This window comes from Carya illinoinensis, chromosome 8 (genome assembly GCF_018687715.1).
Source record: "Carya illinoinensis cultivar Pawnee chromosome 8, C.illinoinensisPawnee_v1, whole genome shotgun sequence".
In the NCBI taxonomy this organism is placed as follows: Eukaryota; Viridiplantae; Streptophyta; class Magnoliopsida; order Fagales; family Juglandaceae; genus Carya; species Carya illinoinensis.
In genome coordinates this window covers 31018128-31032745 of record NC_056759.1, presented here as the reverse complement: position 1 = coordinate 31032745, position 14618 = coordinate 31018128, and the positions used below count along the sequence as shown (strand labels likewise).

At 36.1% G+C, this 14618-nt stretch overlaps 1 protein-coding gene across 1 annotated transcript; it reads left to right on the top strand.

Annotated features, from left to right (window-relative positions):
- Nucleotides 1–4641: 4641 nt before the first annotated feature.
- On the top strand, nucleotides 4642–8195 carry LOC122318887 (myrcene synthase, chloroplastic-like). The gene is made up of 7 exons (XM_043136621.1): nucleotides 4642–4975; nucleotides 5047–5311; nucleotides 5432–5807; nucleotides 5905–6130; nucleotides 6399–6533; nucleotides 7268–7516; nucleotides 7619–8195. Exons 1-7 carry the CDS (start codon nucleotides 4718–4720, stop codon nucleotides 7916–7918), a joined length of 1809 nt encoding a protein of 602 aa, XP_042992555.1. The 5' UTR covers nucleotides 4642–4717; the 3' UTR covers nucleotides 7919–8195.
- The last annotated feature ends 6423 nt before the right edge of the window (nucleotides 8196–14618 follow it).

The window sequence follows — 14618 nt, the reverse complement described above, 5'->3', positions numbered from 1 at the left end:
GGAAGCTGGACTCCTCGAAGTCTTTGCTAGATCGAGCTTCTGATCTACCAAAAATTAGAAGAGCGAGACTAATGAAAATCTTTACTTATATTTAGAAAAATGACAATTTAATGGTTTAATTTTTAAGAATCTTCTTCAATTATAGATCAATTATTTTATTTTAGATTGTTGTTATCTTATCTAAGTTAAAATTAAGGCCCAGATCGATGGTTCGAGAGTACTAGTACTCTCGAATGACATCTATGAAAACAGTAATTAGTTAGTACGCCACGAAACTAATTCACATTTAAGAGAAATTTTAATTTGAAGCAAAAATGAATTGAACATTTAGGGATTCCTAAAGTATTTCATATTATCATTTATACAATTTTTTTAAATTTCTACACAAAATATAATAAATAATTCAATTTTTTTAAATTTTAATTTAATTTTTTTAAATTTTAAAATAATAATAATAATATTAAAAAATAATAATATTTTATTCAATTTTCATATTTTATCTAAAAACTATCTTACCCCATATCTTAATCAAAACCAGTCCTTAAATACTATATATCGCAAAAGAAAAAGAATTAATGGATACTGTAGCTTCGTATCATCATTGGTCTTTTGTCTTTTTTAGGTATACTTCAAATGAATGCAAAACATGATGGTATGACGCTAACATTCATCATGAATTTTAAAAGTTTCATGGTATGATTGAAATTATTGTTGTACGGGTTCCAAAGAAAGTACTGTCCTTCTGAAGGCCTTTACCATTTAGTGCCTAGGTACTGTATCCATTAGGAATCATTAATTTAGGTGCAATCAAAGCTGGGATCATATCCCAACATTTTTCTCGGGTCTCAACTACCTAAAAACGAATCTTTTGCATTTAGATCGAGAGTCTCATGCTTTATTGATTCGCAGCAATCTTTGACAAATTAGTGGTACTATATGGGATGTACACCTACAGGTTTCCTGAATACTTTTAGAATGCATGGATTTCAATATTTGCACGGGTTATGCTTGCACATGCTTATTTCTATACCACAATTCCAATAACTAAAGAATCCTTGCTATCTTTCGATGAAATCCCTAACATAGTCTACTGGTCATCAATGATTTTTCAACTTGAAAATGATCTTGAAACATCAACAACAGTATGCAAATTACACAATGCTAATGCGTGGGTCAAAGTTGCGCGTGTGATCCATGTGCCTCTACAAGGGGAGGCTCCTACAGCAACATGCGTGATATTAATTTTGCATCTAGGGCACCTAGTTTCTTCATACCGACCTATCCGTCACTCTGTTAGGGTAGCGCGTGTACCTCATGCGCCCCTACAATGTTTCGTGCAGTATTTTTATGTTTTGTTTTTTTTTTCCCCTTCAAGATTGAAAATTTGGATCTATAGTTTTATATGTTGTAATTCGTTATTTTCCCATCTTTATGTATGATTTGTTTTTGTTTTGTTTAGGTAGTAATAAAACCCTCCTCTCTCCTGGAGGGTGGGGGGTAAACTCCCTCTCCTCCTCTAGAGGATGGAGTTGGAAAACCCTCTACTACTCTGGAGGGTGGGGGATGAAGGCCATCTTCTCCTTTGGAGTGAGGGAGATGAAAGCTATTTTTGGTTTTGGCAGAATTTATTTTTCCAATTTATCTATAGATAGTTATAGAAGTTAAAATCATATAAACCTCAAAGAAATTTAAGTACTGGTAGGAGCCCCATCAGTAATTAGTTGGTTTGTATTGTATATCAGGCCACAATTGTAACTTCATTTTCATAAATGAATGTTTCTAATGATCAAAATATATATATATATATATATATATATATTATATATATATATATATATATATATATATCGTCTTCGTGTACATGCTTTGAAAATTAGGATGAGTTGGAGAGAGGTGATATTCCTAAATCAATCCGATGTTATATGAATGAAATTGGTGCTTTCGAAAAAGATGGTCATGAGCATATAAAAAATTGGATTAGCAGAGCATAGCAGAAGACGAATGAAGAACGAGCTGCTAATTCTTCCTCTAAAATATTTATTGAATATGCAATAAATGTTGCAAGGACGACCCAATGCATATACTAACAAGGGGATGGGCATGGTGTACAAGACTGTGAGACTAGATCAGATTGAGTCTTATCTTTACTTACTCATCCCATTCCTAATCTCTATAGACCGATGAGCAACGTTTTTGTTGATAATGCTATCCAAATGTGACAAATTCATGGTCGCTAATAGATCACCAGTTTGTGAGCAGCAATGTTTGTGTTGCTAACAGTTCAGTCATTTGAAAATGTTTTTGCAATGGATTCATTACATATTTGAATTATGACTTATTATTAACTTCCATTCTGGGAGAATGATAATTCAGTTTATCCCCTCCAAAAGATGAAACATGAGGGAATTAGGCAATGTCGGCACTAAGAGAATTTGGGCTAGACACGCCACAAATACATGACTTGCGGAAATCTTTTGAGTTTACATGAGTTGCACTAATTGTTATCTTGAGAACAAATTTAGCCCATTTGCAAGTTATCTTGAGAACAACTTTAGACCATTTGCACTAGAATATTGCATTATGCGCGCAGCCTTGAGAAAATCTTCAAGATCGGGATACAAGTTCTGAAACTGGCCATGATTATGATCATCTGAAAACCTTAATTGTCTAAAGCTACAAATGAATGACATGTTCGTGTATTTTTTTTTTACGGAAAAATAATTTCATAACTAATTAAAAGAGAAGTATATGAGGAGGGGTCATATTCTCCGAAATCATTCCAAAACCGAATGGAACCACAAAATGTGCAAGCTCCAAAGCTAAAGATCAGTATGGATTCAGATTTGAAGAGCATGGATTATAGAATCTTTCTTGAGATCTACTGAGTTAGGTAACTGACAAATTATCTGGACATTGATATGGGTGGTGTAGGTATCAGTGTAAGTATAGAGTAGGCAGCTACAGTGAGGGTCGTACACGAGAGAGGTGGTGGGGATGGGTAGGAGAAAAATTAGAGAAGGCAAGAGAGAAGGGTGGGGCTACTCTGCCGCCCCACCTTGACTGCTGGGCTTACCGCCCAGTGTAAAAGTTTTTTTTTTTTTTCAATTTTCTTTTCACAATTTTTTAATCACTTTCTTAATTATTAAGTAAAAAAAAAAATACACCAATATACTTAAAATCCCTTTCTTAATTACTAAGTAAAAAAAAAAAATTATTTTTTTCCCGAGCAGTACACTTGAGCGGTACCGCCTGGGCGGCAAAGTAGCTTTTTCCAAGAGAGAATGGGTTGTTGGTAAGGAGGATGGAGAGAGAGAGAGAGAGAGAGAGAGAGAGAGAGAGAGAGAGAGAAAAAAAAAAAAAAACCTTCTCATAGCTATCCATTGGAGTTGAAAGAGGATAAGATGAGAGTAAGAGGAAATGGAAGGCCGGGAGAAACCTGCATGAAGACGCTTTGATCTTCTAGAACTTCTTGAGTGCATGGGGAGGATGGAGTATTAATGGTATGGGCTTAAAGAGGAGGGAGATCAAGTTACGGACTAGAGGACATGTTTTAAGAATTAAAGAGAGATGTAGGATCATATGTTATAAGTTAAATATGTGAATGTCTACTTCTTCTGGTTCATTAATGTTCTATTCTAGATGTGTCAGTGGGCAGATCTATGTAGATCTTATTTGGTGGAGGCAAAGTGGTACTACATGGGATATACACCTACACTTCAAGAATACTTTCAGAATGCATGGATTTCAATAATATCGGCACCAGTTATTCTTGCATATACTTATTGTTTTACCACTGATATCATAATATACTGGTCCTCAATGATTTTACGACTTGCAAATGATCTTGAAACATCCTAGGTCTGCAAAATTACACATATTTTAGGGTTTATTAAGAAATTGCAATTACTTCACTCTAATTTGTTTAAAAAATAATATTTTCGTACACATGCTTTGAAACTCAGGTTGAGTTGAAGAAAGGTCATGATATTCCTAAACCAATCTAATGTTATATGAATGAAACTGGAACCAGTACTAAAAAAGACGCTGATGAGCATATAAGATAGTTGATGTTGCATGGTTAGCGAGGCGATAAAGAGGTGAAGCAATTGAGCACGTGCGTGGCCTGTGTTTGAGGGAAAAATGATGGTACGTAATTTATGGTGTTTTGAGGATATATATATATATATGTGGAGTGTGAGGTTCATTAGTATCGAAGCTCACACGTATGGATCGTGTGCACAACGTTTAGAGAGGTGGCTTGGCGTCGATCGTCAAAACATGAATGGAGAGAGGAATTGTGAAAACCCAATGTGTCGTGGTTGGTGTGAGTTGTAGCGCAAGAGATGATCAGGGCTACAAAAGTATTTCTACAACAGCAAAAATATAGCCTAAATATGCAACAACAACAAAAAAATTAGTGGACGTACAATCTATATATCTCCACTCATGTCTCCAATAAATTACAAGATGGAACACGTTTAATTAATAGCCTATAATTACAAAATCAATATTCAAGCTAGCTTTATTATTTAGACAAACTCTGGGGTCCAACGCATACCGTACCCGTGGATTCGTAAACACATTTAACAGCTGGAAACAATATAGAACATTCAGCAAATGCTATATAAAGCCATGAATGTGAAGTATATGCTCCATTCAGTCCCATCCAAAACCGTATATACTGTGAAGTACTTCTACTAATTAAGTGCATTTCTCAATGGCTCTTCACACTCTTAGTTCGCTGCCTGTTAGCAATTTCGCTAGGCATTTCCCATCTAAAACTAGCATCATTATCTCTCAAATAACAACCAAAAATGCATCCACAAGTGTCACCGTTAATCCTCGTCCTCTCCGGTGCATGGCCAGTAGTGTTAATGAAATCCCTGATAGTCCCGTTACTACTCGCCGATCAGCTAATTATCAACCTACCTTGTGGAAGGACGACTACATCCAGTCATTGACTAGCGAATATGTGGTACGTACTACATCTGATTATTAATGGTTTAATTAATTAATCTATCAGTAATGAAAATTTTGAATTTCAAGGGGAAGTCATACACTAGACGAGCTGATCAGTTGAAGGCAGAAGTTTTGAGAATGTTTCACAAAGTCGTAGATCCATTAGAGAAACTTCAGCTGATCGATGTACTACAGAAACTTGGATTATCGTATGACTTTGAGGATGAAGTAAAGAGGACATTGGAAGTTATATACAACACAATTCATCGAGGTGACATTTGCAAGGAGAATTTATACGCCACTGCTCTTGAATTTAGGCTACTAAGACAGCATGGATATAGTGTGCCTCAAGGTAATTAACAACCAAATTCTACTTATATATGCTTTGATAAAAATAAATAATAATGGGAAGCTTAGTTAACCCATCATTAATATATTATTGTGAATAATAAGTGAGTTTTGTCTATTGCAGAAATTTTCAGTATTTTCATGAATGAAAAGGGGAAGTTCAAGGCAACCCTTTGTGACGATACTAAGGGATTGCTATCCTTATTTGAAGCCTCCTTCCTTTCTATAGATGGCGAAACTATTTTGGATGAAGCAAGAGAATTTGCGACAAAACAACTCGAGGAGTACTTGGAGCAAAACCAAAATCAAAATCTTTCTACTTATGTGAGTCATGCCCTAGAGCTTCCATTGCATTGGAGGATGTTAAGGTTGGAAGCAAGGTGGTTCATTGATACATATAGGAGAGAAGTAGGAATGAACTCTGTCTTGTTAGAACTTGCAGAATTGGATTTCAACATGGTACAAGCAGTGCATCAACAAGATGTAAAGCAAGAGTCAAGGTAAAAGTACCCATGTTTATTTGAAAGGTAATAAAACTCATTGCTAGTACTAATTTTCTAGAATTGATATTCTCTTCTTTGGTTTATATATATTAAGGTGGTGGAAGAGCACTGGCCTTAGAGAAAAGTTGTACGTGCTTTGCAAGGGATCGGTTGATGGTGAATTTTTTTGGACAGTTGGCCAATCATTACAGCCTCACTTCGGATATAGTAGGAGAATGATAACAAGGCTCAATTGCCTCATAACAACAATAGATGATATCTATGATGTATATGGATCTTTTGATGAACTTGAGCTCTTCACGGATATTATTGAGAGGTTCGTAAATATTAAGAAAATTTCTATTTTATAACAATTTTCAATGTCATTTGATCCTCTACAACCTTTAATATGTATCAAATGATTAGTATACAATTGAAACATAATAAATAGTTTTCAATTATTTAATGTTACACCATGATGGTGTAAAGATGATGATAAAAGAGATGATGAGTAACATTACTCATATATTAATGAGCTTTAAATCTCTAGACTTAATGTTCCATATAGGACTACTTTTATGTGAGTTTACTCCTTGTGATTATAGATAGGATATCAACGCAATCGATCGGCTCCCATATTATATGCAGATCTGTTTCCTTGCTCTCAATAATTTCGTTAATGAAATGGCTTTTGACATCCTCAAGGAACAAGAATTCAACGTCATTCAATACCTTCGAAAAGCAGTACGATCTCGGATTCTTTTTTATAGATAAGTACCTAATATAAACATTAAGAAAGGTACAAAATGAGGGGATCATGATCGGAACTCTAGCTAATAAACACCTCAAGACAGTCAACATAGTAAAAACAGCCAAAAAATTAAGAAGGTAGAAGGGAGAAGAAATGGAACCACAAAATCTGCAAGCTCCAAATCTAATTGAAGAGTATGGATTCAGATTGGAAGGTCATAGATTGTAGAATCTTAATTTCTTGAGATCTGTTGGTGAGTTAGGTAACTAACAAATCTGGACATTGATATGGGTGTTGTTGGCATCAGTGTGAGTAGTAGGCAGCTACAGTGAGGGTAGTACACGAGAGAGGTGGTGGGGATAGGTAGGAGAAAAAGTAAAAGCAAGAGAGAATGGGTTGCCGGTAAGGAAGATGGAGAGAAAAAGAAAAAGAAAAAGAACTTCTCATAGCTATCCATTGGAGTTGAAAGGAGGATATGATAAGAGTAAGAGGAAATGGAAGGGAAGAAACCTGCATGAAGACGCCTTGATCTTTATCTAGAACTTCTTTGAGTGGGGAGGATGGAGTATTGGTGTGGGCTTAAAGAGGAGGGAGAAGTTACAGAGATGTAGGACCGATGGACTTCTAAATTTACGATTATTATATATCCCTAATATTTTTTTTGTTAACTAAATATGTGATTGTGTTCTTCTTCTGGTTCATTAATGTTCTATTCTAAATGTGTCAGTGGGCAGATCTATGTAGATCTTATTTAGTGGAGGCAAAGTGGTACTACATGGGATATACACCTACACTTCAAGAATACTTTCAGAATGCATGGATTTCAATATCGGCACCAGTTATTCTTGCACATGCTTATTGTTTTACCACATTTCCAATGACCAAGGAATCATTGGCATCTATGGAAGAGAACACTAATATAATCTATTGGTCATCAATGATTTTACGACTTGCAAATGATCTTGGAACATCCTCGGTATGCAAATTGCACATCCCTTCATAAGAAACTATTTCAATTACTTCACTATAATTTGTTTAGAAAATAATATTCTTGTACACATGATGCTTTAAAACTCAGATTGAATTAAAGAAAGGTGATATTCCTAAATCAATTCAATGTTATATGAACGAAACTGGTGCCAGTGACAAAGACGCTCGTGAGCACATAAGATATTTGATTAGCGAAGCATGGAAGAAGATGAACAAAGAACGAGCCACTAGTTCTTCATTCTCTCAAGCATTTATGGAATATGCAATGAATCTTGCAAGGACGGCCCAGTGCATATACCAATACGGGGATGGGCATGGTATACAAGACCGCGAGACTAGGGATAACGTATTATCATTACTTATAAATCCCATTCCTTTACATACATGAACTATGTTTGTATGATCAGCTGATTCAGCTCTGATGCTGTCTAAACTCGCACGCCGCCACAGAAATAAATCATTGTGGCTAATTATAGTACCCTCAGTTTGTGAGGAGCGATGTATGCATCGCTAATAGTAGTACTTGTACTTCAGTCATTGGGAAATGTTTTCTCCTAATTATAGTACCCTCAGTTTGTGACGAGCAATGTTTGCATCGCTAATAGTAGTACTTGTACTTCAGTCATTGGGAAATGTTTTCTCCATGCATTTAATAAAGCATTTGAATTAAAATAATTGTAATCAGTCGTTTTAGAAACTTCCATTCGGAAGAATGCGTACGGTCGTTTGGAAATTTGTCTAAATCTTGAAAAATTCATTAAAGCGCCATATATTCTAAGATTAATGGTCTAGCTAGCTTAAAATTGTTAGTGCGATAATAAATTAAAATATTATCTCCAAGCTATATGTGCATCTATATATGGCGAAGATCATCTCTAGCCAAAATTCTGTTCATCTTAATGACACTGCTTAATTATCCCGACTAGATACTCTCTTTGAGAGATAATATTTGTATTTATAGAACGCATAAATATCGTGTATTTTTTATAAAATAAGTGAGTAACTATGGATTAATATAAAAAAATTAATTTTTTTTAATGATGGACTCAATATTTAAAAAAAAAAAACAAAATGAGTAAAACTTACACAATTTGATTGTACGTAGCATAACTTATATCTTAGTTACTGTTCTTATTTGCTAAGTCGAAATACAAGAGCTACTTCCACAACCGATTGAAGCCGTCGATGCTTAAAGCCTGGACGACCATGTATATAGGAAGCAACACAAGAAGGATATTGTCCAAAAATCAAGATGTTGTGAAGAAGAGGCAGAGTGCTACCAAGAAGCCATACCGTAGGTGGCTAGGTCTATAGTTGGTGCCACCTTAGAGGTTATCCAGAAGAATAGACGTGAGAAGCCAAAAGTGCGTGATGGTGCCAGAGAGGTTGCTCTACGTGAGATTAGGGAAATGATCAAGAAAACAGAGGATTAAAAGAATGTGCTCATCTTCGACCCGAGTGGCAGAACAATTGTCGTCTCCACAGCTGGATATACACACTTGGGAGGTTAAGATTTTGATACTGGGATGGTGAACCATTTCATGCAGGAATTCATGAGGAAGCACAAGAATGATGGTAAAAATGGTTGTCCGAGTTTTGCGCCTAACTTGTTCAATAAAATGCATATGTGAGATTTTATTTCTTGTATGGGAACGTATACGATACATATGAACTTTGGGGTTTGTTACAGTTTTCTAGTGGGAGTAAAATTTCCAGCAAGCAAAATGGAAAAGGAGGAAGTCAATGCATATCGAGAAATTGAAAGGAAAGAAATGCAAAACATCCTGGATGATTATTGTCAAATTTGCCGCGCAATGGGGGTAGAGGCAGAAATTCTATATACTGAAATGGACCGTGTATAGAATGAAATTTTGGAACTCATCATCAAGCACAACATCAGCAAGCTTGTTATGGGAGCAGCAGCAGATAACCATTACTCAAAGAGAATGATGGACCTCAAGTCTAAAAAAACCATCTATGTGCGTCCACATGCACCTCTTTCTTGTCACGTACAATTTATCTGCGAACGGCGCCTTATTTACACCAGGGAAGATAGGGTGGATGGCAAAGTTTTGAATACCACACTTGATGCCATATTATTCAAGACACTAGAACGAAATATTTCGATATCAGTACCATTTCGTGTACCGTTTTGAAATATTCGATATATGAATAAATTATATATATAAATATATACATAAATTATATTCCAAAATAAAAGTCTATATATGAATAAATTATATATAAATACACACACATATATATATATATATAAATTATAAATAACTTAGTCTGAATTGGAGGTAAAAAAAATGAACTTGCAGTTTAAAGAAATGAAAAAAAAAAAAAAGTAAAGGTCGAAATACCAGCCGGTACTTAAGCCGGTACAGTATGAAATATCGACTGGTACGGTCGGAATTTGGGGCGGTACCAAATAGGCATAATATCTATAACGGACCAGTGGTCGGTACGGCATATACTAGCCATACCGGTCAGTACTGGTACGGTATTTAAAACAATGGTAGATGGAGCTTATGGGAGGGTCAGATGGGAGGGTCAACGACCACGACATTGGCTGAAAAGGCTAGACCATAAGCAAAACTGTCGCCCATCAATCGATATGATTGATAAAAAAAAGTGAGCATATTATTATATGCTAGCAAGGGTTAAAAAATATTAATGTCTTAATCACTACAACATAATTGTTTTTTAATGACAGTAGAGAAATTGTGACAGTCCCCAAACTGTCACTAAAAAGTATTTTCTGTAACAGTTTTTGGAAACTGTCATTAAAGATAGATGATATTTTTTTTTATGTTCGAACGTAGAGGAAATTTACGTTCGAATGTCACATATATGTTCGAACATTGAGATTACTTACGTGCAAATGTGAAATATTTTGGCACCAACGTTGAACTGTAATAATTAATGTTCGAACTTTAATTGTAACTTTAAATTAAATATGACTCTAATTTAAAAATTATGTGGTTTTTACAGTGCATAATTTGTGAACAAGTCTAAAAAATTGTAATATACATATTTTTTTATACACAATTTGTAAAAAATAATTATATATTTATATATAAATATATATTTATGTAAACATATATTTGAAGTGTAGTGATTTAGTATTAAAGTTGAAAAATCTAACATTAAAGAAGATTGAGAATTGAAATTAAAAAATAATAGATATATTAAATAATATTGTTTCTTACATATATTAGAAGCAAAATTCAAAATATGATAGAATTTTGTAAACAACACTCAAACAAACACGTTGTTCACGAAATTCGTACTCCGTATCTCCTCAATCAAGGTATCAACCTTCTCGTTGAGGATATTTACACGATGGGCTATCTCAGCAACAGACTCCTCTACAGCCATGATCTGTTGATCAATATGCGCAGTCAGATGTGAGATCATCGCATCCATCCAAGCAGGCTGTGCATCTCCCACAGATGTACTCGTCGGCTGCTAACTACTACTCTCCACACCGGGCTAGGGCTGCATCAAAGGGACTAGATCCGCTACAGGAGGTAGCTGAAGTCAAGGATGCCCCCTTGCCTATCCAATGCTACGTCGATCCGTGCTCATGTCGAGGGGGTTTATCTTATCTGTGACCCTCTCCTCTGGCTGGAGTGGCACTCTCAGATCAAGTAATAGACGGCTAATGATGACATCGTATGAGAGGTTATCCGTGGAGACGATGCTCTCTTCATAACGGATCCTCTCAAAGATGCATTGTGACAAATTGATGGGATCTCTACATGCCACTCGTATAAAAAACTGTGCCCGATTTTGCCTAAATGTGGTCTTATGTGCCACAAGATCCACGTTTATTACAACCATAAGTTGCAACATGAAGAAGAAAGGTAGCAGATACATTTGGTTGAAAGCGTTATTCCTCTCGATTTACGTGCTCTCTCCCGGCGAGAATGTAGAAATCATTGTCTCGGCTATCATCCTAAGCCTCACGGTCAGTACCCTCGGCCTCTGACCAGTCTGCATCTCTAGTTGATGATGGCTCAACTGGGCCAGTAGATGATGCAGAAGTGCCTACATTTGCATCAAATGTGCCGTGTGTAGATGTAGATGTGATACCTTATATTTACGTGTATTTTTATTGAAAGATTATTTAAATTATTATAAATAATGGTTCTCTTGTTTTAAATTTAATGTATTTCTTGTTGGATTATTTTATAATTTATAAGTTGTGAAATTTATTTTAGTGTGCTTTCTTAATATTAATTAATGTTTATTATTTAAATTAATTTTTAATTTAAATTACTTTATTGTTAGATTTACTTTTTTATTTTATTTAGTTACTGTGTTTTAATTTAAGCAATCGTTTTAAATCCTGTTCGTTGGATCAGTTTCGAGACCCCGAGTTGAAAGATTAGATTTTAATTTTTCCCTTCCTTCTTTCTTTTCCCCTTTTTCTTCTTTCCTTTTATTCTTTTATTCTTTTCTTTTTTCCTCCCTTGCCTCCCAGCCTGCGCGATCACCCCCTCCTTTATTTTCCTCTCTGTGTGTCCTTTTTCCCAGCTCGCCGCCGTATGGCATCACTGCCTGGCCCATCCTCTTCCCCACCGACCAGCAACTACTCCCCTCCAATCCCAGCCCTTGCCTCACCGCCACCCTCCCCACGCTCACCTCAAAGCCTTGGCTCTGATTTACTCCAGCGCCACCATCTGTGGCTTTCAGGCCACCGCACCACCACCAATCACCTCCTCCCTTGCCGGTGACCCACCCCCATCATTCTCCCCATGTCGTCCTCTACCTCTCTCACGCATACTCAACCCAAGTGGGTTTCCACCCACTTCGTTCCACCGCCGCTGGACCTTAGCGCTGCCGCCAGCTACTTCTCCCTATAACAGTGAATCCCTAGCCACTGAACCCAACCCCTCATGGCAGGCGTTTCCCCCGCATGAGCACAACCCGAAATGGGTTTTTCTCCCTCTTTGAACGGCTTATATCCGCCACTAGGCCCACCCTCTTGAGCCACCACTAGCTCCATCGACATTCACAGCCACCTCCATGCCCATCTTAGCCAACCAAGCTTCCGCTTCAAAATTCTCAATTTTGAGACCCACAATTGTTGCTTTGAAACTACTGTCTGCCGTTGCTCAGCCATTTTTGGCGTTACCACCGATCTTTCAGAAATTGCCTTTTAGTACTGTAAGTATTTTCCAACTATCGTTTTGACATTTAAATATATTTTGCATAAGCAAATCTTTGTGGTCTGGTTGGTTGTGTTGGACTGAGTCCGAGGAGTTTGGAGGTTGGTAGGATTGGAGAATGGAGTTGTTTGTATGATTGGATTATGTTGGAATTTGTTGCTGGTGGATATATGTATCGTGTTATATACATTGCATAATTGTACGCATGTTCATGTTTGTAAGTGAAAACTGAATTTTCACATAATTGCATGTATGTTCATGTGTATATTTAAAAACTAGGTTTCATATTGAGAAATGATTTTTGGGTTCATGTGTATTACGACCCCAAGTCAAAACGGGGTATTATCTTGGTGAAGCTTTTCTGGTCGCTCGAGAGTGTAATATATTGAGCGACGTCCACTGGGTTATCGGACGGGATAGTAATGCTCTCGTGCTGACTCCGTGGCCCCTTTACTGGCGGGAGCTAGAGGATACTTGGCCGCGAACGTGCTGGGCACGGAACTAGGTATCGCTCGTTACGAAGTTACATGTACAGTCGTTACCCGTGATGTGACAAAGGGAGTCAGGGTGTGCGAATGGTCCTTAGGGGAGATCATGGTGCATATGGGATAATTGGATAATGGGCCATTTTTTGAAAAAATGATGAATTTTGATAAAAGGATTTATGTGGACCATTTTCTGGAAAAATGATGAATTTTTATGCTGGGCCATTTTTCCATATTCTAGGAAAATGGCAGGTGTTATTTTAATGGACTTGGTTCTTTGGCCAAAATGGGATATTGGTGTGTGTGGAAATAATCATTTTATGGGAAAATAAGGTTTTGGGGTCTCATGCATATTTTATCATATGCACACATGTTTATTATTGCATGAATGTATTTTTATCTCTTGGGTTGTTTGGTCTTATTACTTACCTGAAGTATTGTAGATTTTGATACAGATGAGGATGCAGAGCCTGAGGATGCGACTCCACCAGAGAAGTGATCAGGGATCACTTTCTCATGGGATGAGATTCGTTTCCCGCTTTTGGTTATTTTATTATGGTTTATTTACGTTTTCATTAGATAATTGTATTGCTTATTGAAACACTTGTATTTAATTGAATTTGTATTTAATAATTCTATTTAGTACTTAGTTGATTGACTTTAACTTATTCACTGCATCTTTTGTTTTACACATGTTGCATGTGCCCACAATTAGCACTTGTCATTGGGTGTGTAACTCATGTTGTTATCATCCCAACACCTCGATTCTCATTTTTTGTACGTGGGAGTTTATGGCTTCACAGGTGGTATTAGAGCAGTTCGGTTTTGGATAAAACCACATGTCTCATAGGTGCAGTACCAGAAAATTTGGGTATAATTTGAAATTATTTTTATTTAATTTAAGTTTATTTTATTTTATGTGATTTTACTTTTTTAATTGAAATTATGTTATTTTATTTATGAGATTTATTTTGTTTTATTTTACTTTATTTTGTTTTGTCCAGAGTTGAAAAGTGGAGTTAAGGGTTACGCTATGACAGGAAGATGGTACTATCGAGAATACCATTATTAGGCTTGAACATTTAGTGTAGTAGGCTTAAACTCTTAGTGATGTGGTTTTTTTTTTTTTTTTTTTATAATATCAAGACTTGAAGGGAATGGCATAGTTTAGGCAATATCTGGAGTAGGAACTAAAGTTACAACTGAGGAGGGGAACAGCTTTAAATCGCTTAGGATGATTGAGGTCAAAGGTTCCAAGGAATTATAAATTAGTCTATGGAATAGTAGGTTGTAAGTACAACGAACTTCAAGGATAGATTTATGAGAGTTTCATCTAAGATTTGAGGCCATATATATTTATGAAACAAGTTTATGGGATTTAAGGTGGTAGGTTCAACAAGCATTTGATGGATTAATTAAATTA